Consider the following 25,056-nt stretch of genomic DNA (forward strand, 5'->3'; position numbering starts at 1 on the left):
GCCCCAGTCTCGATCAAGGTCTAGTTATTTTAGACACACATGAAGAGATAGTCCATGTACTGTATATTCTTGTAGTCTAAATCGGTAATTCTCAACCAAAGTGTTGTGTCACCCTGAGGTGCTATGAGATCCTTTAAAGGGTGCTGTGGGGTGCTATACAATATTAGCACTATTTGTTAGGTGTGCAGACACCTACTACACATGATTCACAAGACAAACCCAGAGATTTAAAATAGGAATCCATAGTGTCAAAAACATTCTGACCTGTTGTGCTCTGTCTGAGTTCTTTATAATAAAAGAACTGTTCTGAACAGAAAACTGTATTTTCTGAGGTGTGCCTTCACCCTAAAAAAGGCTGAGAACCACTGTCAAAATAGAAAACAACAAGAGCAAGCCTTAGGGTGCCTGTAGACATGCGGGGGGTGGTGCTCCAACATGCTGTAATTACAGTGTCAGGGCAGATTTAGTTGAGTCTGCTGGAGCGTGCTAATTAATGTGCCTCCAGCAGCCTCCGCACCTCATGTATCAGCGTCCCCGTACTTCAAAATAGCAGTGGAGGCGCTTTAAATAAAGCTCATTTAATGCACTTTAGTTCAAGTGCCCCTAAAGTCATTTTGAAGCACAGGGATGGTGATACACGAGATGCTGCTCTTGGAACTGCTCTAATTAAAGCACCCTCCACCCCTGGAGCACATGTAAAATTGCTCAGATATTTACTACCATTTGGAAGGAAATCAGGGGTGTCCAACATGCAGCCTACGGGCCAAATCTGGCACATGAAGCCATATCATTTGCCCCCCAGTATTGCCTGTGCTTTTCAGACTAACCCACAGGCAGCATGCAGAGCATGCCGGATGGCCCCATGAGCTACATGGGATGCCCATCCAACTCACATGGGAGCAACAGAGCAGCCACCATGAACAGGATAGCCTCAGAGCAGATGCCTTCCTCTCCGGGACTGTACTGCAGATGGCAGCCGATCTTGGACTCCTGGGGACATGCTGCACAGTCCTGTGGCAGTACAGCTCTGGGACTGTGCTGCACAGCTGCATGGTGGTGGCAGTTCTGAGGCTGTGCTGTCCTGCCTAGTGGCAGCAGCAACTCCAGCTCCTGAGTCATGCAGAACAGCCCTTTATCAGCCCTGGCTTCAAGGCTGTGCAGGATAGGCCCACAGCGGCAGCAGCTCCAGGGCTGTGCTGCATAGCCTTGGAGTTACTGGAGTAGAATGCAAGGCCAGTCTGTGAGTCCCATATGGCTCGGGACGAGCCCTGTGCCTCTCATCCAGCTGTGGGGCCAGTGGAGTTTGACACCGTTTTAAATGAAACATTCAGTTTACTTTAATCTCTTCAATACCTCATACCTTTTTATTTAAAAAAGAGCTGTTTGAAAGTTTAAGGCCTACACATGATGCATGGTTAAGACTCACAAACTAAGGTATATAACCTACTAGTGGGCCCTGATTTCCAAAAGCCATTTGATACATATTTCACCCTTTTTTTAACAAAGAGGCCAATGAAGTGGTGATACACATGTTAAGCACCATGCAGTAGTTTTTCCTTGCTACCTGAGCAAGAGATGTTCCAGGAATGCTTTGTCTATATGTAATTGGATTTGATACAATATTAACCAGCAGTGTAGAAATCATGTTATTTTCAAAATACACTTAAGATATATTATCTGCTAAACTACCTGTACCACACTTCTCTACCCTTAAAGGTGCCTTTAGTACTGAACATTTAAAATGTGGCAAAATGTACATATGACACTTCAATTCCAGAATAGTAGTAACCATCATCCGTAATAATTACTCCAGCATTTATTAGTATCTGGTGAAATAGATTGTTACATACAAAAGCTTATACCCCTCCAAAATAGTTAGTCTCTAAAGTGCTGGCCTACCCTGCCTTTCACCATGGTATAATTATTCTGAATTATTCTGAAGAATTCTGAAATAAAGTGCCTTTTATTCTGGAATGCAACATCCACACAAGGAGCTACTCTGGAATAGCTGCTCTGGAATAGCTTACTCTGCAATAAGTATTCTAGTTTGTTTCCTCATGTAGAAAAGGTCTTACTGGCATCAGCTCAAGAAGAGAGAGATTTTTTTGCAAATTACTGCCAACAAATTACTATTAAATGCCCCGCTCCATATAAAGGATCTTACTGGTGTCTCTACAAAGGATGATGTATCTGCTCCAATAGCTAGATTTCAGGATTATTCTCCAAAGGGGCCCTTTGATGACTCAAAAGCTTTTAGACCATTCAGGTAAGAGATAACTTAATTACACAGGAAAATGCACAATTACAGGACGGTAGCCATAGTGTATACTGACAAAAGATAGAATAAAATACATAACAAAATGATCTTGCAGGATTAAAAGCTTAAATTGTAGAATTTATTTCCATGTATTTAAATATACACAAGATAGGACAACTTAGATCAGTGGTCTAACTACCAGAGGCTGTGCCCTGGGTGGCAGTGGTAGCACCTGGTCCAGCAGTAACAGCTGCTGCCGTTTGGATGCCCCCTCTTAAGTGGCCGTTTGGGGCGCACGTATGTCTTTGGCAGCAGCAACAGCTACAGTTTGTGCACTGCCTCCAAGTGGGCATCTTGGGCCGGGCCGCAGATGCCTACCCCTCATTACAGTACTGACTTCTATAATCACATACTATTGGCCAATGAATACCAAAACCAGTACAACTAAACATTTTTTTATGCTAATGTTAGCATTCTCAAGACTGTGTGGATATTCTATTCCAGAATAAAGCACACTTTATTTCATAATTATACCAGATGATAGGGGTGAGAGTCTATAGTCTTTTGAGGTGTGAGTCTTACAAAGAACAATGAAAATTATATCCAAAAAAATGGAAAAATTTTGCCTTGAGTACAAACAGTTTCACTTCTAATGAAACTGAAAATCTTGGGGGCTATGTGTTCTTTAAATAAATTGAAATGTAAAAAATAAAACCTCTCTTCTCTTCACTGTGCAGCGAACAAACGAGATTCTCTTAAAAGTGAAAGAAAGATCTCTGAGTAGAAAAACTGAATCTGTTGGTACATCAGTTACATGACCAAATAGCTCAGGCACAAAAGAGCTGCCCACTTTGGGTATTTCCACTTACAAGCTTGGTAGGCTCCAAGCACATTAACACTATTCAAAATTATTTCAACGTTGTCAGAAAAGATGACAAAAGAAGCTTCAGTACAAATAAATATTCTTTTCTTTTGAGCAGACTCATCTCACTATAAATTAATTTGAAAGGTCAAGGGAGTTTTTATGCTGATTCGCCTCCAATGTACTAGACATAGTTTAAATAGGTTTTCTGAGGCAAGCTTTCATAATCTAAAAAAAGCTTGAATTCTAACATCCTGTACTTCTGTTAGCAAGTTTTCTGAGAAAAATGTAAAAGACGTTGAGCTCTTGTCATGTGATCAGTAATTTCAAAGTAAGAATTTCTCTGATTATTGGGATAGGTCCTAGAATTTATTCACTTGTAGATATTCAGTAGGGTTAGTCTTAAATGATTTACATAGTTTTGCTGGAATATGCTGCGTTAGTGCTGGTAATGGGTCATTTCAGTTCATGGCTACCTATGATGCCGTTTCCTATATGGAATGTAAGTTTAGTCATTCTAAATGGATAAGAGAGTGAAAAGGTTGAGTGATATCCAGACAGTGAGCAAGACAGGGAATGCTTCTCTTTGCTCAGAGCTCATGATTTTAACATGCAGAGTGTGCCTATTTCACAGTCCCTTAAGATCTTTAGATTAATTAGAAGTGATTCAAAAAAAGCCTGGCTGGAAATAGACATCATATTTGACATGGTCCTGATTGTCATGAGGTTTGACTTGAATCAAAATAGGAGAAACACAGTCATTTACACACATCATCCTTCCAAGTTGCATTGCTGCTCCTCCATCAGTAGGTTGCTGAGAAGACCACATGTTTTGACCAGTTTGTCCTGGGAATGACCCAATATCACCTTACAGATGTATACCACAATACTCCAGGACAAAGTTATTTTATCCCGCATGCTTTAGCAGGACTTGAAGCTGGATGATGGATTGTACACCTGTAAGGTCATAGGACAAAACACTTTCTCCCAGGACAAATGCAACAGGTACTTACAGCCATAGTTTTGGTGAAAAGTATAAGGAAATCATTTATTCCTTTGGATTTGAAGGACCTTTACCAAAGACAGATCAGTCAGTATTTTAAAAAAAGAAAATCTGGTCTCAGAGGTACATGGAATTTTATTCCATCTTTTATCATGTCCTGTAGTGATCACTCTGCCTCAGGTCTTAGATACCCTTTATCATACCCATTCACTCTTGCATCCTCCCTTGTCCATTGGCTACATCCAGGAACTTCATATATGAAAGAATTGGTGGATCTGATCAACCAATCTCATTCCAGACAACTTGTTCAGAAATCTTTTCCATTGTTCTGGCCATACAGGAAGCAAAACAAGATGCAGTAGATATGGTTTAATTAGCCACAACATTGTCTACTCAGTTGGAAAAATGCCAAACAATAAATCATATACTGCAAGTAATCATTCTTTCCTTAATCATTTCTGCATATTTGAGATGAATGAGCCTTCCAGCCAGGCTCCAACCCTTGCTGTGATTCCACCACTCTCTTCTGATAGGGCTATAGGGGTGATAATTGCACACATATAAGGGCTAGGAGGATACAGGTGAAAATAGAGGTCGTGTTCATTCTACAAACCATGATAGAAGCCCCAGCCTCCCTTTTCTCAGCTTCCTTGAGAGCCTTTTCTTAAGCCAGTTTCCAGCTTCAGTTTATTATGGAACTAGGCTCCAATGGAACAATTTTATTATGGCCCCTTCACACCTTCTAAATTTAACCTAACCTTACCTACCCAGCTGAATCTCTATGAAGAAGGCAAAGAAACTAAACCTGCCTCTGCCAGTCTGGGAGTGAGGGAAATATTCCTCAGCTCCAAATAAAAGGCAGCAACATGTGCAGCATCCCTAGCATATCATAAACCCAACTCTGCTTTAGATGACATGCCTGAGAGTATGTGAGCTGCTGAATAGCAGGGTGAGAGGTTATGACTCAAAAGAGCAGAGTATAAATTCTGTCTCCCAAACTAGAGCCCAAAGATGACCTGCCTCTGCACCTCCTAACGAGGGGATATCCCTTAGCCCCTACATAGCCAGAAGGGAGCGGGTAGTAAGATTCCATGACTCGTTTTCTACTTGCTGGATAGACAAAACCTCTTCACGTATAGAGTTAGAGGGAGCACATTATCCGATAACTTTAAGAAAAAAAATATTATTTCTGTTTATTTATGAGTAAATCACACTGTACAATACACTGACGAGGCAATGGGAAATAGATATAATATACAAAGATGCAAGATAAAAGGAAACACACTCCCCTAGTAAATATAACTTGCTCATAGCAGAAAGTTAACTCAGTCTCAGTGCCTGTCATTCTAACGTCTCCAAAATTCATGTTCCGGTGAGAAATTTGCATTTGTCTGATATTGTCATCTTACTTCCCAATGTTATGTTTAATATAAAACTATGAACAATAAGGGCATATGCTTGTTAGAACTTCTCACATCTAACATTTATAGCCTTGCATTTATTTATATAAATATATACATTTATTTATATAAGCACACATCTTTATACCCTTAATATTTAAAATGATGAAATACAAATTGCTACATGCACACGCAGTAGTTAATGTCCATTCAGTGTTTTGGGAATCATCAATTGCTTGTTCTTGTTGAGTGTGGGAGTCATGTACTGTTCAAGTGCATCAAAGACGAGTCCAGTAGCAGATGTTTGTGGTTTATGTCTTTGTTCATACACTTGTCTGTTTAGAACAGTATCACAGATGAAAATAACATCCTAATTTTTCCTGATGCATGCAGATCCTCCAAAGTTTGATAGGATATGGCCGAATATTTCTTCCCTTGAGGTTTCTAAACCAAATCAAGGTAGGATTCTGTAAAATTCCTACTGATCTAAAATGACTTAAATTGCTTTCATAAAACCCCACTTGTGGATGACAATAACAATACTAATTCATCTAGTTTTTCTCTTGGTACTAAGAGATGTTATTCTGTCAGAAACAATTTGTGGAAAGTTATCATAAAATAAATCCTTGCATGGAAAGGGTTTCTTTGTGCACTGGAAACCCTGTAGCCAAAAAAAATGGAAAAGCAGGCACCAAAGTTGTAAGCAATCTTCTAGATTAAATTGAATGCATCTTCCCAGAGAAACCCAAAATTGTACAGAAATCACAGTTTGCATGATGAGTAAGTGTCAAGATCTTGGAGTGCCAGAGATTTCCATTGTCTACATTAAATCCATTTCATGTTTCTCTTCCACTTTGTTTTCTTAAGTAAAATGAATGTTATTTTTGCTTGTATTCAGAACTCAGCTGAATAGAGCAAGACAGTTCTGTGGGGCTTGCAGAAGCATAGTTTCCTGGAATTCCTTTTAACAATTGCATATACTATATTTTTCAGAATCTGTTTTTCTCCATTGTTAGCATGTCGGGTCACAGAAGAGCTGTTTCTAGTAGTATTCTTTGTGCTTTATAAGTTACATTTCCTCTAGTATTCACAGCAATCTCTCTGGAATCTCTAGTGCAATTTTTCTATGTCTAAATTCCAAGGGCACAAAAAATGATTATTGACAGACAGTGGCATGATGATTACTGCAGAAAGGGATAGAGAGATTTTCCAGGATGCGTAATAAAATATAAATTAAAATGCAGTGTAATTTGTGTTCATACTAGTGTCTATTCTACAAATAGCAACGAATCAGATATAAAACCCTTCATTATTTAACATGAAATTCCCTCAACTTGCACCCTTTCCCTGTCGTCCCATCCCTCCTCCTCACCGCCCCCCCCGCAAAAAAAAATTGCAAAACTTTGGCCTACAGCTTCCTATGGTTTTATACACAAGATGTTTTTTTTCCACTCTAATGAATACAGATGGAGGAGGAAATGAGCAAAAAGGGGGATCCAGGAAATAACTGCTAAGCTAAATAAGTGTATTAGCAATTTTTTCTGAAGTTAGATTGGAAGGACTGCAGTATTACTCTGGAATCATACTGATGAAATTGAGACTATTCCAGATGTTTATATTACTAACAAACAGAATCATCATAATCAACTATGTCATGTTATATTTCCTAGGCATCTCCGTCTGCTCCTTGTGACCTGCTTTCCATAAGGGTTAACAGTATATTTTAGTTTACATTAATTACATATTTTATAAATTAAACATTTTCAGTGGATTTCATACTTTAACAAATTATACTAAAAGGGATCTAAAATTTAACATCACTTCACAGTGTATCTTTAACATTGTAAGATTATGTGTTGTTCCATCCAAAAACACATCATTAATTTAGCTTTTACCTTTTATGAGAGAACACGAAACACACAATACTTCAAAGATTTTGTGTCTGAGATAACATATTTGCAGCATATTGTAATGGAATTTAATATTTATCAGAACTAAATACTGGAGTCATGTATTTGAAGTATAGCATTATAAGACCCTTATATTACAGCACTCAGCCTTTCTTTGAATATTATTTTATCAGCGTACTTTTCTTTTTGGCAAAGTTAGGACAGACACATGAACATAAATTTCATAAGGCCACCGTTGTTCTTTTTTATATAGTGAGCAATCATGGGTTTAAGAGGTAACATCTAAACCAGAGCCAATTAAGAACGAAGAAGAGAGTTATAAGACACTTTCTCCATTCTGTCTTTAAGACATTTCACATTATCATCTCTGATATCTAAACCATTGACAGTGTTTCACCCATTTTCATCTCAATACCAATTTTTACTTTCAGAATAAGCCTGTTAAGCTAATTAAAATTTAGTGATTTGTGTTTCCTTTTTTAAGCTTTTGATTTGTCCTTGTATGATACCTTTCTAATTTACTGTTCATTTTTTTAAACCTATCCAGTTGCTCCCAAATTAGCTTTGTCAACTGTTTCTTCTGTTCAAGTTGCAAACCACAAGAGAGGTAGGAATTCTTGGATTCATACAGTGATCTCATAGTGTTATGTGTTGTGAAAACATTGCACTGTATGAATCTAGAATATCTGTGAAGTGTACCTATTAGCTTATTGCTGAGACATGTTTGTTGACAAAAATAGATGCTTTCAGTATCACAGAGAACATAAAGCCATAGCAAAGAGCAGAAAAAATATAGTTCCTATTCTGCTTATATATAACATAGTGAAGTATTGTTTTTAAGGAATTAAATGTGAATACATATATGCCAGCTCATGTTGTTGTTTAGAAAACTAGTATGTTTTATTTTTGTCACTAATTTACAGAGACTATAAAATGAGGATACATAAACCAACTAGTTGAGGGCAGGCAATATGTAAAGGTTCATTTGTCTGTATCCTAAGTCTTCTATTTGTTCCACTGTAACTATGCCATACATCTTTATTTTGCTTTAATGCTGAATACATTTCATTTATACGCATGCATTGTATTACACTTGACCTGATATTTCAATGTTTTTATAAAAAGAGTGGAATTATATTGGCATATTGAAAGGTTATCATTATTGCCTTAATGACTTACCGACAAGCTTTGGCAGCTACATGTCATTCACAGTCTGATGTCTGTCAGAAAAAAATTCCCATTTGTTTTTCCCTCATCTGTGTATCTCTATAGAGTATATATAAAAGATGTATAGTTTTCCATGCTTCTTGTTGTCGCTACCTCATTATTCATGAAATTTAAGTTGATAAGGTATAGGTTTATTAACAAAAAATTGAACTTAGTTTGACCTGTTCAATGAAACTGATGATAATGAGCCATACTGTTTGTTATGAAACAAGTTATTGCTAAGGTTACACTGAAAATCTAATTTGTTTGCCTTTCGCTTGTATAGGTGAGGACAAGGGAAGGAGATGAGTCAGGAAACGAAAAAAAAAACCCAAGACTAATCATTTTAGGTCTCTTTTAAATCCCTTTCCTTGAAATAATTTTATAGTTTTTAAATTAAAATCTGGAACCAAGAGGTGTCTCAAGCATCACCTAATGAATGTCTTTGTTTCAAATTTTTGGTTCTCTTTCATATACTTTTATAATTGTTTCATGTGACAGTTTCACTGGTCATGTATCAAAGTCTGAGCAGGACCTGTCATTTAAAAAATGTGAATGCACACAGGCATTTTCTCATAGTAAAGTGAGAAATATGAGAATAAAATTATCAATGTTTGACATTATTTTTATGTCTCCTTTAAAATGCAATTATAACCTTGAGTTTTACAATTTTGGATGGATTATCTCCATCAAGTGGTTTCATTGGAAAACAAATCTAATGGTTCATCAAGCCCAACCCTCTGCATCTTGGCAAGGGATTTGACAATTCCTGAATCATTCAGAGAGATGATTATCAAAGCTAGGCTTGGGTATCTTTGCTGTCCTTTTCTCAACATTAAACATACCCAGCTATCTTAACCTTTCCTCTGAGCTTTAATTTTCCAAACCATTTACCATTTATTGTTACTCAGCTTTAATCTGTCTTCAATTTGTCCATGTCTTTTCTGATATGTGGTACTCAAACCTGAAAGCATTGTTTGCCTGCCTTGTAAACTGTTGCCTTTTGTTGTTCTTGTTAGACTATTAATATCCTAGCTTTTGCCACCTTTTTCCCTCTGTATCAGTGGTTGTATGGCTTTGCCTGTGATGGAAAGTTTGGTTTGACTGGCAGACAAACCTGTGTGTAGGAAGTTAAGGAGGTCATTATGTCATCTTCTGGCCTTTCTGTGTGCTGGTTAGGGTAATTCACAAGTTCTTAAGCTGGGTAGGAGAGTAAACAGTTAACAGTGGTGTCATGTATTACCTTCCCAGGTGGCATGATATAGGATACAGTTCTGTATAATGTGCTATACTGATCTGTGGTAACAATTTATATGAGCTGCAGGAGGCTCCTTTACACTGCCGTTGCAAAAAGAGTGATATAAAAGGGACTTTACAGGCCAAAGCAGCATCTTCATTATTTTAATTACCTTATTGACCAATAAAATAAAAACTGTTGTATGTCAACAATGTTTAGTCATTTTAACTTTCCACTACAGCTAATCCTTGATCAGTTAAACTGTTTCTGAGATTACCTGTTTTACTTCCATCTCATGTAACACTTTATAAATGTAATGACCAATGTGCACAGATTTTCACCTAAACCATAGCATAGCTGTCCTAACTTAAATATAGCTTATGCAGTAAAAAGTGATCTCACTGTAACAACGTGGTGATGTTCACATGAATGTGAACAAGTTCAAAAGATATGTTTGTTAGTTTTCTTCATCATTAATACAAATGTATAGTTGTCTACTACTGTAACTAGCTTGTATATACATCTGTGTATGTGTCAGACTGAGTCGCTGATAACTACAGGAGGTGTTTCCTTAGGCCAAACTGTACCTTGGAGCAAGTTACTGTTACAAGAATGTAATCAGTTAGTATTAGCTTTATTTATCCTGCTTTGAAAGGCTTAATTATCTTTCAGCTTTACCACAACATGTTATAACTATAATTTTAACATTTTCTCAGTAATACTTTTGGAAGGTCATATCACAATCATTTTCTTGATTCCTTCCTGCTATCTTAGAAGTAATATCATCAGCTTTGTTATCACCTCTTTATAAAGAAAGCCCTTGTATTGATATTCTGATCATTTGATATGATGCAGCCGCCATAGATGGCCAAAACTGTTGACTGGGAGTCCACTAAATTTGGTGCCTCATGTCAGAAACCAATTGGGCAACTGTAGCAGAAGGTACATCCTCTGTCAGACCAGAGAGAAAGAGGTACAAAGGCTCATGTAATGACTCTCACATGCAAATATGATGACTCATCCTCACATGTCTGGTCTAATTGGCTATTATATCCTTGCTTCTAATAGGTCCACACCACTCAAAGTAGCTTAGCTATTTAAAAGTATTACAGAAAAGCAGCTGCACTGTCTCCCTAGAATATGAGTACCTCCATTTGCCTCTGTCTCCAGCACTTCCTATCCTAGTTATCTATCCTTGTTGCTAGTTGCTCTGTTTCCTATCTCCTTTCTGCTCCTCACTCCCTGTCCTTCTGGCTCCATCTGCCCAGCTGATTGAACTACCTTTGCCCCTGATGAATCACCTCTGAACTTGGGTCTCTGATACTAAAAGGTCATGAAAATGTCAAGGACAAGGTGATCAGACATCATAAACCTAGACAACATTCATCCTTGGGTTATGAAAAACCCCCAACTTCTTGAGTTGAGAATTTTCAGTATCCCCTTTGTTTGTCGGTCTTTCCATTGACTTACTGATCATTTCCGCATTTAGGCCCAGGTACCCATATCTCTCATGTTTTTCTCATTCTAATCATGGGAAATGGCAATTTGGCAGTGTAGCATGATGTTTAAAGTCATTGACCAGATGAACCAGGATAAATATATGCATGATATTTTTAGCCATTTATTGGTATTGCAAGTATAGCATATACATACTAAGATCTGCCAAGATATGGTTACTTCCTGAGGAGTCAACGTCAATTAAAACTGAATTAGTGACATAAATAAAAATAATTTACCTCTTGCAGATACATTCCAATTAATTATTGCTCTTTTTACAGTTTGGCATTTTTCTATATAATTACAGAGTAGAACTGAGTTTTTTTAATTTAAAATTACAAGTAAGGTTCCACCACTGGGAACATTATTAATAGTGCTTTGAGTCTACCACTACAACACCGTATTGTCGTTGTGTTAAGCAGCATACACACATCAGCCTACATTCTTGCTGGAAGATACAAGCCTCTGAATTAGCATGCTGAAATGAATTGGAAAAGATTGCTTCAGCTGTTTATTTAGTTATAACACTATAGAGGACAGGCATGGGTATATGTAAATGTTATTTAACATTTATTTTCTGCTATCAGCAAAAACCGTATCTCACAGTTGAGACCTCTTTTTCACTTAAGCACTGTTTAACTAAATAAAAGATGGTCCCTGTGCCACAGAGCTTGTAGTCGAAATAGACACTACATGTAGGCAAAATTTGTATGTTGAGTATTGCTACTCATATAATACAGCAGGATGCATATTCATAGGCTCTGACTCTGCAAATTGCTGTGTTCCCCTGAAGCCCTGTTATTTTTAGAGGGGATCCATGCAGTCTCAGCAGTACTCTGACTTCCTAGGATTTGCAGGATTGGGGCCTTTGTCTCTCTTTCTCTCCCTTTTCCTATAGTGCTTACATGGCCTTATGGTATTAGTATTATTACATGGTAATAATAGGTTAACTTAAGAATGTAGGCTTGGGTCATGGAGTGCCCTGCAATTGCAGGCACCATATCCTATAGTTCTAATTAGAATCATCATTCTAATTTCCAGCCTAAACTTACCTATTTGTTGTTGTGCCGTTATATTCTTTACCTTAAAAAGGCTCTTCCCTCACTTGTGTTTACTTCCTGATCTTTGACTAGAAAACAATAATGTATTACTTCTCTGCCTAAATTTTTTAGACTATATAAGCCAAAGTCTTTTGAGAGCCATATCATACGACGGGTTCTTCTTTTCCTTGATCATCCTAGTAGCCATTCTCCGCACCTGTTCCAGTTTGAATTAGCCTTTCATGAACACAGATGACTGGAATTTTGTTCCAAGGGAGGTATCCCCAAGAGTCTTGTACAATACCATGAACCTCCCTTACCCCTCATCTTTTTGTTCCCAAGCCATAAATTGGTTTCATAAATAAAATATTTAAGTGATTGTTATATTTAATTTTTCCTCTAAAATCAGAATTGAAGTTCATCAATTTTAAAAGTTTAGATGAATAAAATAGACATTCTTCCTATTCTATATGAATATCAGAACTTACAGGATTGTTTACTGGTCCTGAAAGCTTTGTCATCGGTATAAAGATGACATAAGTATGTCTGGAGATTATCATTTAAATGGTGTTTAAATAGAGCTCATCCATGTTCCTTTCCTTTGTATCAAATAATTAATTTTAGGTATGCTGGCCAAAATTTTCAAACTTCGGAGCATTTGGCACCTAAATGAAAAAGCCTCATGTTCAGTGATGCCCAGCATTGTCAACTGCAATTGATTTAATCAGGAATAACATAAGAAGCAGGGTTTTTATTTCAGTGCAAGACTTTGGGCACATATCTTTGAAAATTGCATCCCTTGTATTTAATGTTTTATAATTATTTTTATTATTCTCCTTTTTTTTTTTTTTTTTTTTTTTAACTATAAGAAAGTTTTGCACATGTGTCTTAATTACTTCCATCTTAAGGGATATGCATTTGTATCAATGGAAACTGAGCCTACCATACCTTGAAAGGTTTACAACTGCAAATGCTTCAGTTCCATCAGATCTGCCAACTACAATCAAATCTTCAAAGTCATGTCATAAAAGTCTGATCATTCTAACCTGCCTGAAACAGATGTCATTTTCATGTCAGATGAAACATCTGTTGTTGTCCATGTGTTAACATTAATTAACATGTCTGTGCTGCCATTCACTCATTTTCTACTCATACTTCATTTTTACAAAGCATGTAATGTGCTATTACTCTGCTACCGTATACATTTTGTATACATTTCTGTTCTTCCTTGCAAGACTGTGAATGCTTCGGCCACTCCAACCGGTGCAGTTACATCAAGCTGCTAAATATAGTCATTTGCGTGAGCTGTAAACACAACACTAGAGGGCAGCACTGTGAGTTATGCAGGCTGGGCTACTTCAGAAATGCTTCTGCAGAGCTGGACGATGAAAATGTATGCATAGGTCAGTTACTTTATAATTCTGGCTTCTGTTCTGTGCCTTTTCAGCTTCTGGGAGCCACTAGGATATAGGCTAGCAATTTGCACCACTGCTGTTCATTTTCCAGCTGAGCCAGAATGAGCGTTTTCAATGGATGAGAGCATCTTCTGTGTAGTCTTTTAATTCATTTGCACCAGTTTTAAGCATATATTTTGAATTTCTGTAATATAACAAAAATCAGAAGCCTAATGATAAATTGATTGTGCAGTCCTTCCACACGTAAGGGACAATATGAGAGCTGTACACATGTAAGGATTGAAAGATTGAAACTTCAGCCATAGGCTCCGACCTTGCAATTGGACTGTTTATGCAGAACCTCACTGAAGTCTCAATAAGAGTGAATATGACAGTAAGATTAGCATCTGTTTTCTGACACACTTCCATTTCTCCAGTTTCAAAAATAAATATAACCATGCCATATTTCACTGTCTTGTTCTAACATTGTTCCTGGGCCATCATGGCTAAAACATCACTCTAACACTACCAAATTTACTCTCACATATGAAGATGTATGTACAGAATCAATTCCCTCTATGGAATTATACTCCATTTGAGTACTTGTGGCTGACAGTAGAATTTCTCAAACTAATTATATCCAAGAATAAGACACTGAAAGCTTTATCAGTTTACCAAACTTTAAAAATTTAATTTTCCTGGGTCATATCATGACAACAGTTTTGAAGCAGGACCCCTTAATTAAAACAGCATTTCAGAAAATACTTACCATCAAATGTTGACTGTAAACTTGCAACCTGCTAAAATAAAGATAATTCCACAATAGAATATTATTATTAAGAGTGATATACTGGGAAAAAATGGAAGATGTTCCATTAAAGTAAAGTATAGCCTCTTTGTATTATCTCAAGCATCATATAGTGAGATAGGTAGGTGAAAATTTCACGTAGTATATTAAAAATACAACTTCACAGCTGGGTCATTATATAATAGATTGCCCAATAAGTGTATCCCAATAATGAACAGAGCTGTAATGTCTTAAGTCAAATTATTTATACTATAATATTCAGTATGATCAGTTCTGAATTTCCTCTCTCTTCATTTACCATGTCTATGAAGTGGGACATTTTCTGGTACTTATCAGAGAGCAACCAAAGAGTTAATATGTGATTGAAAGGTAATATATTTGTTCAATTAAAAAATAGACTATGGGCAAATTTTCAGAGTGAAGTCACATTTTATGTTGAAAATATCTTTTAATCCATTGGAAAGATACAGCCAGAACCTATTTAGATTGCTATCATTTGTTCCAGTCTGCAACCTGTCAAATAAATTCTTAAACAAAAAATCAAGACACATGCACACACTGTATATTTCATGTGTCCTCTTTAACTTTGCTTCCCATCATCTGAAATAAAAATGTGTGATTCCCTTTGAAATTAATTAAGCTGAGCTAATATGAACTTCAATATGACAAGTAGCAAGTCATGAATTCATATTGTTCTACTAAATAAAATTAACATGCATGCCAAATACAGTACTTTTGAACAGAAGTATTCACCACCCCACCACACCCCCCAGCCAAATACTTTCTTGATACGGAAAAGGTATATTGTCATCACTGCATCAAGATCATAATTTAAATTGTCTAAATGAGGCTGACAGGTATGGCTAGTTATTTAGTAATTTTTTTTAGATTTTATTTTATAGGCACAGTTACTAATTTGCCACCTCATAAACGATGAAATGCTAGGAAAAAAATCACTTGTTATCTCACGAGGGGCAGAGAAGAAATTTAGTAAAGCAGGAGTGAAAAATAATTACTTTTAAAAATAATTTACAATTGATACCTTTAGAATGAGTTAGCAAAATGAACAACTGTGCAGATCTCAATATTCCACAGACTCAGCAGTAATAAAATTGGAAGTCTTTAATTTAACTAGGAAGGTTCTTCAGAAAATAAATATACACAATGCATTTCCTGACCTTGCCACCCTAATGCAAGCAGAATTCTCATGGACTCCCACAAGAATTTTACATTGTGAGATGACTGCAGGATCAAGCCATACAAATGCAAAATTACTGCTTGTCAAATGATTTCACTCATGTAAATTCAAAAATATTACTGTTGCACTATAACAGTTCCTTCAGCTTGTAGTTATACTGCATGCAAAAGCCTACATATACTAACTGATGCTCCAATTCAGACAATAATTCTAGTGCTTAAGTGGGACTTCAAGCCATGATTAAGTACTTTCTTCAAAAGGGATGGGCTTAAGTGTATCCTTAAATGCTTTCCTGAACTGGGGCTCTTGAGTTTTTCAACCTGCAAGGTGCTGAGCATTTCAACTCCTCTTGATTTCAGCACCTCTCAGAGTCAATTGCAGAGTGTCTTGCTCTATTGGAAATGCTCATTTGATTTCCCCAGAGTATAACAACATGCACTCTTTGTTTTGAGTTTTGATCACATGAAAAGGAAATAATTATAAGCTAATAAATAATTTGCATTGGTATTTTTCTATGAAAATGTTATTTTTCCAGTTAATTTGTTTCCCCCATTTTCAGATAAAGTATTTAGGAAAATTAAAAATACTTGGATAAGTTTATTTTATGAAGTCAGACATTTTACTGTTTATGATATACTGATACTAATCAAATCAAAATAAAAATATACCTGGGTAAGTATAAGGTTAAAAATTAAAAATAAACAATGAATATTAGTCAAGGCTAAACTGAATGAAGGAAATATACAATATGTTATTTCGAGAAATGACAGAGAATCAAATAATGGAGTTTTGTTTTTTTTACCAGTGAATTCAAATAAGAGCAAGTTATGAGGTGGGCTTCCATCTAATAATGTTCTTCATTTTTTTAGGACCCATAGGTTGGAAAGAAATAAGTGTAATAAACTATTTTGTAATGTTTGTAAAGTCATGCAAAAAAAAAAACTCCTTTCAAACCTAACCTTATTAGTATTTATGATTTAGCCACAAAATTGCGTGTGTGGTCAATTCAATATTTTTTTTAATTAATCACAGCCAAATCCCAAAACGGTAGTTTTAGGAGGGGGTGAAAAATATTTCTTTGAATTCTTCATTTTGAAGAAGGAATATTAATAATATCTTAAAGAGTTGCACTTGAATATATTACTTACAAAATCCTGTTATTGTTTTTGTTTTGCACAGGACATTGGCTACTTTTTTCTACGTATATAGTGAAAAAATTTTTGGAATTACTGATTAATTTGATAGCACTTCCATATTAACTTCAAGTATCATGTCTTTAAATATCATGTAATTATTCTCCGGTATGACAGAATTACCACAAAGTAACACAAAGGCTTGTGCTTAACATCATGGGAATGAAAAGTTTAAACAAGAAGTTGTGGGCCACATAAATACATCTGCTTCCACTTAGAGTTAATGATACCATGGATATCACCAAGTAGACCCAGAGTAATTACTTTATTTGCTTGCCTTATGAAACAGATACTGAATGGCAATTTATTGTCTCCTTAAAAAGATGCCAGTCCTGCAGACATTTGGGGCTCCTATACACATGCAGGGAGGCTGCTCTGATTTGCAGTAATTTCAGCGTGTTGGAGCAGACTCAATTAATCGAGTCTGCCAGACTCCAGCGTTACGTGAATCAGCATCCCCGTGCTGAAATGTGGCAGTGGGGCACTTTAAACTAAAGCTTGGTCAATGAGCTTTAGTCCAAAGTGCCCTGCCGCCATTTTTCAATTCGGGGATATTGATACCTGTGATGCTTCGGGTGCTTTTAATTTGCATGGCCTTTGGAGCTATGCTAATTAAAGCATCTCCCGCCTCCTGGAGCTTGTCTATAAATGCCCTCAGACATATGCTTAATATATATGGGTATCAAGGGAACTGTACAAAGACATGTAGTTAAATGCACACATAGTTGACTCAAATGCATGCAGTCAGACATATGCCTTAGTGTTTGCGGGTTGGGGTAATAAAAGCCTAACTTTTAATATTTTTTAAAGTATAGTGGGTAGTTCCCAGTAACTTGACTTAAAACTTTTACACAGAAGCTTAGCATAAAAGCTATTTTATTCTAGTATTTATTTGCCACCATTTACAGCAAAATACAATCCCAGTATTCCTTATTTATGCATGTGATTGAAGTCAATGGAAGTTCTTGCCCTGACCATTTGTTTCAGCTGTCATCTTGTGGGATAGTATGTTATATACAGATAGGGCTAAATCCCATTTCACTTTTATGCCCCTGATTGGCTCTTATGTAGCTGCACAAGTACAACTTTTGAGCGTGTATGCATGGTCTTAATTCTAATTCTGATATCTCCTGGATCATCGTGGCAACAACATTAACTCAATTCCATTAACTCAGGGGAGGGTTGAGCCCACATCTCCCAGTTCCCAGCAAAAGTGCTCTAACAACCTGGGAACAGGTTAGGAATTGCCCAGGTCTTCAGCCCTCTCCTTAAAGCTGGCAGCCAGGAAGGGACAATACATGGGGCCAAGAGGATTAGGAGAGGAAGTTCCTGGGGGGAAAGGACGTGATTCTGAGATGGACACTGACCTGGAAGAGAGAGATCCCTGGGTCTCCGGCCTCTATCCACAGCGAGGCATAAATTATGCAGCTTCTATTTATCCATGTTATCCAATGTATATTCAATGCAAGGTATAGAAAAGATAGTGGGCAAATGGATAAAGAGAAGGGGTAATGCCAAGCCTACAGCCTGATAGAGTGCTTTGCTGTGAAGTAGGACACATACAGTATCTTCAGGTACAAGCCTATGTGGATGATCCCAGCTTCATGTAAGTGCCAAAAAGTGCACTTTACCTAGCTACATGCACTTGCATGCTTAAAAGTGAAAAAAAGATTTGGCCTATTATGCATAACAGGCCTGGGTCTTTTCACACTCGTAGTAGATTTACATCAGTGTAACTGTTGTGTTCTCCCAGGTTACATTCAGTTTTTTATTTACAAGGTGTTCAATAAATGTTATTTAAATAAATTTGACTTTCTGCAGAGTTTCTGCATAGAGTTAATACTTCAAATTTATGCCTATTTATATAAAGGTTTTGAATGTCTGAGTACCATCAGAATTGCCAGCTCTTTATATTGATCCCCCTGAGGCATAATTTTACTCAGTGTTCCACAATATTTTTTGGCATGCCAGTATCCAACTTCATTAATTAATGTTAGCTAATTGACTAGATTATTATTGTGGAACTGTGTTGGCCAAAGGTAGCTGTTCTCCTCCAGCATGCCAAATGTTTGAAATGTCATCTGTAATTTATAGTTAATAAGCATGTAGGCAACAGATGACCAATTTGTTACTAGTAATATTTTCCCCCTCTTTCCCATCTTCCCGTCCTCCCAATTTTCCATTGGATTATTTCTCCTGTTTTGTCATTTGTAATGTCATTGAATTTTAACATAATTCTAGAGAACAACTGCCAAAGGTAGTCAGCAGAGCAGCTTGATTAATTAAAAAAATAAAACCATGCATCCAACAAGGTGCTTAGATTCATATATCCTGTTTTTATCAGCAGCAACGATATTTGATGACACTAGTGAAGTTACTCTGGGTCTACAACAGTGTAAATGAGATTAGAATCTGATTCTTAAATTTAAAAAAAAAGATGTTGAACAACAGAAATGCCAAAAAATGAGCTCTGCCAGCACTGATCTCTCCTGTCTTTGGAGGGCATTCTTCTGTGATGCTGGCCCAAAGCTGAGCACTGATTTCGTGGCTCTATGAAAAAAAAAAGATTTGAAGTTCAAGAATGAGAAACTATTTCTATGTAGTAATAATTATAAGAACAGATGAGATATACCCAGTCCGTGGTTTATTCTAGTCCTTGACCAGGTGCACACCCATGAGACAAATAGACCTTTGTATGTTGGGCATGCATTACGATCGCTTTATCTTCTATCCACCATCCTGGGGACAAGGTGAGCAAAGTAGAATGAAAATGACAAAGTTTAAAGTCAGTTGAAAGCAAATTTCATGTGACCTTGTTCCCCAGCTCAAGATTATTATTCTGGATTATGTGAAAACAGTGTTAAGTACACTCCCATCAGTGCAATGACAAAAACCTTTTGAAATTACTATATACTCTTAAATATAAAGGAAGACTATCTTGGAAATAAGTAAAGTGCATTTATATAATATTAAAAATATTCAGCAGTATTTAAAGTATTAAGTAATACAGATAAGCATATTTTAATCATTTAAAATAGATTTTACCCTGATGGCATATTGACTTATCCTTACTATACAAAACTTTCTATTGTTCATTAAACTGTCTAAGACATCCTTTCCAGAATGGAATCTCCATTATGGTCACTTAAAGAACACAGTATCTTCTTCCTCTATATCTTTTGCTTATTTTTTTTCCTTCACACCATTAAAATGTCTCCTTGAGATTACGTAAGGAAACAAATGGGTAGATCTGTTGTAATTATGTTCTGTCTTCCAAATGCCACCAATAGAAAGTCTTCCTTTAATCTTAACACTGGAAATGCTCCCTTTATCGCTTTTAGTTGAATTATAGCTATGTAGACCTGAATCTGGCATATGTGTGTTGTCTTGTTTCTGCAGACTGTTATTGTAACCCTTTTGGTTCAGTCCATGATCGCTGTAATGACACAGGATTTTGTGAGTGTAAGAAGGGGACATCAGGGCCTAAGTGTGATAAGTGTCTGCCGGGATATATCTGGCACAGCTTGGGCTGTCAACGTAAGTAACTCTGAGAGCTGCCCTTCTCCTGCAACTTTGCTGCCTCTGCTTCTGTATGCTAGCATGTGCAGCTACCTAGAACAGAAAAAGCAAAACTTCCACAAGCTTTAATAATGCCATGCTGCCTGAAGCTTTATGGAGACTCCCAAATGAGGACAGTAAATTTACTGTGCAGTACATTTATTTCAATATGCTTTTAGTGCCCTCTCCCCTCTCTATTTGCTAATGCCTAAAGGAACTTGTACTGAAATATGCAGAACCGTGTGTCTTACCAGCTATAAATTAACTTGTGTGAACGAAACCACCAGTGGAAATGCTCCAAATTTGTAAATTCTTTCCAAAAGACAAAAGGTGGCTTTTATGCATGTTAACATATTTCTTGCACTGAACTCCTGCCCTTTTGAGTAACCAAAAAGTCTGACTTAATAAATACTGACTCCTTGCCTAAAGTAGTCTTTGAGTCTAAATGAAAGCAAGAGATGACAAATCTAGAGATGTTTGAGTTCATTTAACAAGGGACAAATATTAGTATCAAGGTTAATATTAACTTTAATACCAGGTGTTCTTCAGTGCTTAGCTGTACATTAAGCTTTTCTGGGTAGCACAGCCCTCATAGATATTCAAGTGCAAATACTGCCCTTGGAACAGGCTGGGCAAGCAAGCTTTTGTAGCAGATCCTTAAAATTCTGTTCCTTATATCTTTTGGGAGTTCCTAATAACTCTTATCTGTTCCTGATAGCTCCTTTATTTCTGCAAACTTCAACTTTTTTTGTTGTTGTTTCTTTCAACTTCACTCCCTTCTCTTTAGCATCCCCACTGCAATCACTCATACATGTAAGAGCATTTCTACAAGAAACACTTGCTTCTGGTTGCAAGTTTTAGAAACTCATGAAGGACCGTAAAACTAATAATTACCAGTCTAGTGTCCTAGTCAAACATTCTAAATGCTTTAAAGGCAAATACAAATCACGTATTCTGAGATTTCTTTGGTCACTTCTAAGCTAGGTACAGACATTCAAGAAGTCTCAGGCAGAATTGATTTAGGTTACATGATTGCCTGTAAGTGGAGTAGTTTAGATTGGTAGCAAACAGAACATGCATTTACCATTTGGTGGGGAGGGAGGGCCGGCAAATCTTAGACCAGGTTCTGCCTTTTTTAAACCAGTCTGTGTGCGCCGAACTTCTTTTCTGTTATGGGTATGACCAGTTTCCAATCACTTATTCTGATAAAAATGTAATGTCTGTACCTGGCCTTAAAATAAACACACCACTGAAGTGACAGACATTGGTCTTTCAACAGCCCATAGCAGCAATAAACATTTCGAGAGAAAAAAAAACTTTAAAAACCATCAAGAAGTTCAGATAGAGCGATAGTAGTTGCTGAATTAGAATTTGTAAAGTAACATAGGTTTGCCACAGAGCCACCAGATCTGAAAGATGTATTCATGGCAAACTTTTTATTCAGTGAATCAGGCCTATTTCTCCATTTGTCAATTATCCACAAAGAGCATTTATTTTAAACACGATTATTATTTGATACCTGGTTTATGCAACATACTTCATTATAACAGATGGTCACAAATGGTTCACTTTATTTGTTGCTTTGAATATTGGTTATTCGTACATTGTTTCATGCATTTGATCACCTTAATCTCACACAGTGAAAGACATGAAGTAAAGTTTTGCCATGAACTTCAGCAAAATTGGGATTTCATCAATAATATTGTTTCAGCGTCATGTTAGGATGACTGTGAAATGTACAGAGAAATGTCAGGGAATCATAGAAAAACTAATGTTGCAAATATTTGCAATGTTTTGTCTTTCATAAAGATACTTGTACAAACCAGAATTAATTTCTCATATTTTTGGAAAATAAAAGGAATTAGGAACAGTGTCAAATTAAATTAATAGATTTTATTCCAAACAATGGTTTTCCAATATTTTCGCAGTATCTGCTCAGTTCTGACATTTTCAGAGCCTAAAGCAAAATAAATACAAGCCAATTCATATGGCTACATTAAAATGCTTTGAGGTAAAATCCTGGCTCCACTGAAGTCAACAGCAAAACTACCATGAACTTCAGGGAGCTAGGATTTCACATTGCTATCATGTTTGAGAATGGAAGGCTCCCTCAGACTCTCCTGTTGTGTAATTTTTTATCTCCCTATCTGGTCTTTTAACTTCTTTTAATGTATAACAATTTTGTACTCTGTGGCTAGAATTAAAATGCATATAGTGATATACAAATGTATTTGGGCCTGACACCACAAGTTACATGAGAGAAAAGTGTGTTCTCTTATTTTTGTTTTAATATTTCAGTCATTTTGACTCGTGTGAGTGACAAACATAAGGGGAAAAAAAGACTTCAAAGTATGAAGAAACCGTGGTAGCCCAGCACTTCAGATTTAAGAATGGTTGTTAGCCGTGTTTGTCTGAAGTTAGGAAGAACGTAGAATAGGATGGCACCTCATAGACCAACTTATTCAGAGAGGTATGAGCTTTTGTAGGCTACAGCCTACTTTATCAGATGGTATGCATGGACTTGCAGAGATCAGGGATGCTAAACAGAAAGGAATATTATTATACCCAAGCTCTAGCGGACAAACTCAGGATGTGATTCAGAGGGATCTGGTGTCAAAAACCCTTTTATTATGCGCACAGAATGAACCTTTTCCAGGGATGGATTGGGATTGCATACCCAAGTAGAGGCAATCATCTGTATTACCCTGCTTCACTGGTTGCAGAATTGGACAATGTGTAAGGAATGAAACAGGATTGCTGGTAGAGTAGGGTCTCTTAATGACAGTGGCTGAATGATAATCCTAGAAAACTAAGTTTTCCCTTGGCTTCTGCAAGAGTGCCTTTCTGATGTTGGATAAGTAACTTAAACCTGCCTTCTGTTCACTGTCACTAATAGTGTTCTTCTCATTGTATGAGTGCCTGACCTGAAACTCTGAGACCTGATTTGCAGAAGTGCTGGGCAGTCACAGCTGCATCAAAAGTCAACGGAGCTAGGATTTTGAACATATAATGTGATATATTATACTTAATGCAGTGTATAATCAGGTTCTAGCTATCTCCGATTTGGCGTGCAAAATATGTGGATACTTTTAACCATAATCTCTATGCCTGGGTTGCTTATCTGTAAACTTGGGCTGACCTTACACTGATTCTATGAAAATAATATTCAAGAAGCACTCCAGTACTGTTGTGCAAGGTGCCACAGGAAAATCCAAGAGGACATTCATAATTCTGTAGTCAGAGCAGATTTTGAATAGCATGCAGTAAATATAGCAGTGGGTCACATATTTAATGAGGAGGAAAAAATGAAGGAGGGGGATCTATAGAGGGGGCAAAAAAACAGGTGACCACAATTTAAGACAGTAAAATAAGAAAATACACTCCAGATGAAACTACTGTAAGGTAGGTAAGCTGTTCTAAGGCTACATAGCCCTGCTCAAAGAGTAGTCAAACACAGCTCAAAGTCAAACCAGGAGAAAGCATCAAGTGGACTTCCCCTGTAGTATGTTCTGGGTCCAGTATTGTCCAATATCTTCATTAAAGATTTGGAGATTTGATTTGAGTAGAGTAAGTAAATTTGCAGTTCCTTTCTGCCACTGGAACTGTTTAAGTACAGGACAGACAAATATTTGCCTGGCATGATTTAAATAGAAATGATCCTGCTTTGAGCAATGGATTGAACTAGATGATCTCTCAAGGTTCCTTCTGTCCCTCGTTTTATATGATTCATTGGTTGTATAATCAAGTATACATGCCAGGTGGCTGAATTCAGGTTACATCTTCCTTATGGTATTTCCTACCTTTTCAGTTTTGCAGCCTCAATAATGTTCTTTTCACACAGGGTTTTGTATGTAAAATACGGTTGGACCACCATTTGTTGAATCAAAATCCTTTAAAAAATCTTTAAGAAATATTTAGTAGCAATGCCTTCAGATTAAAAACATTTATTCAAAAAATAAAAACAATACATCTTTAGTGAACATAAAAGAAACACATACAACAACTCCACAAATTTTCTCTTCAGATCAGATTTAAATGTTTATGGCTGTAGAATGAACATTAGATTACCATATATTTAATATATTAGACTATGTACACACTGATATAAATGTACTATTTGTATTTGATGCTTCCATCTGGAGAGCAAGATTCATGATCTAGTTGCTATTTAATGGATTCATTAAATGGGTCCATTTTTTCACTTAATTTTTTTTGGAAATTTTTGTTTATGATTTTATTTACGTGAAATTACATAAAAAACAAAATGCTACATTACCAAGATTCCCTAAGGATTATTTGCCTAAGCTTTGTAACGTGGTGCTGATCCAGCTCCCTGTAACAGTTTCCTCTGAACCTTTATGGTACAGAACTATTATACTTTATTTTAATAAATATATAAATAAATAAATAATACCATATTGAAACTATTATGTAAAACCATTCTAGGGGTGCTTTTCTAGTATATAGCAATAGACCTAAGGGAGCTAGAAATT

At 36.5% G+C, this 25,056-nt stretch overlaps 1 protein-coding gene across 4 annotated transcripts in view; it reads left to right on the forward strand.

Moving 5' to 3' along the window:
- Nucleotides 1–25,056, forward strand: part of NTNG1 (netrin G1) — a 289,692-nt gene that overhangs the window by 226,077 nt on the left and 38,559 nt on the right. Inside the window, exons 5-6 of one of the 4 annotated variants that reach the window (XM_014520830.2) lie at nt 5,916–5,981; nt 20,405–20,542. The exons of 1 other annotated variant lie outside the window; for it this stretch is intronic. In XM_014520830.2, coding sequence (XP_014376316.1) covers nt 5,916–5,981; nt 20,405–20,542 — 204 coding nt within the window. Of the gene's footprint in view, nt 1–5,915; nt 5,982–13,647; nt 13,816–20,404; nt 20,543–25,056 lie in introns of all 4 variants that reach the window. 2 more of the 4 variants (XM_025206492.1, XM_006025634.3) reach the window with 2 other exon arrangements.

The sequence above is a fragment of the Alligator sinensis genome, unplaced genomic scaffold (assembly GCF_000455745.1).
Source record: "Alligator sinensis unplaced genomic scaffold, ASM45574v1 scaffold535_1, whole genome shotgun sequence".
NCBI classification, from domain to species: domain Eukaryota; kingdom Metazoa; phylum Chordata; order Crocodylia; family Alligatoridae; genus Alligator; species Alligator sinensis.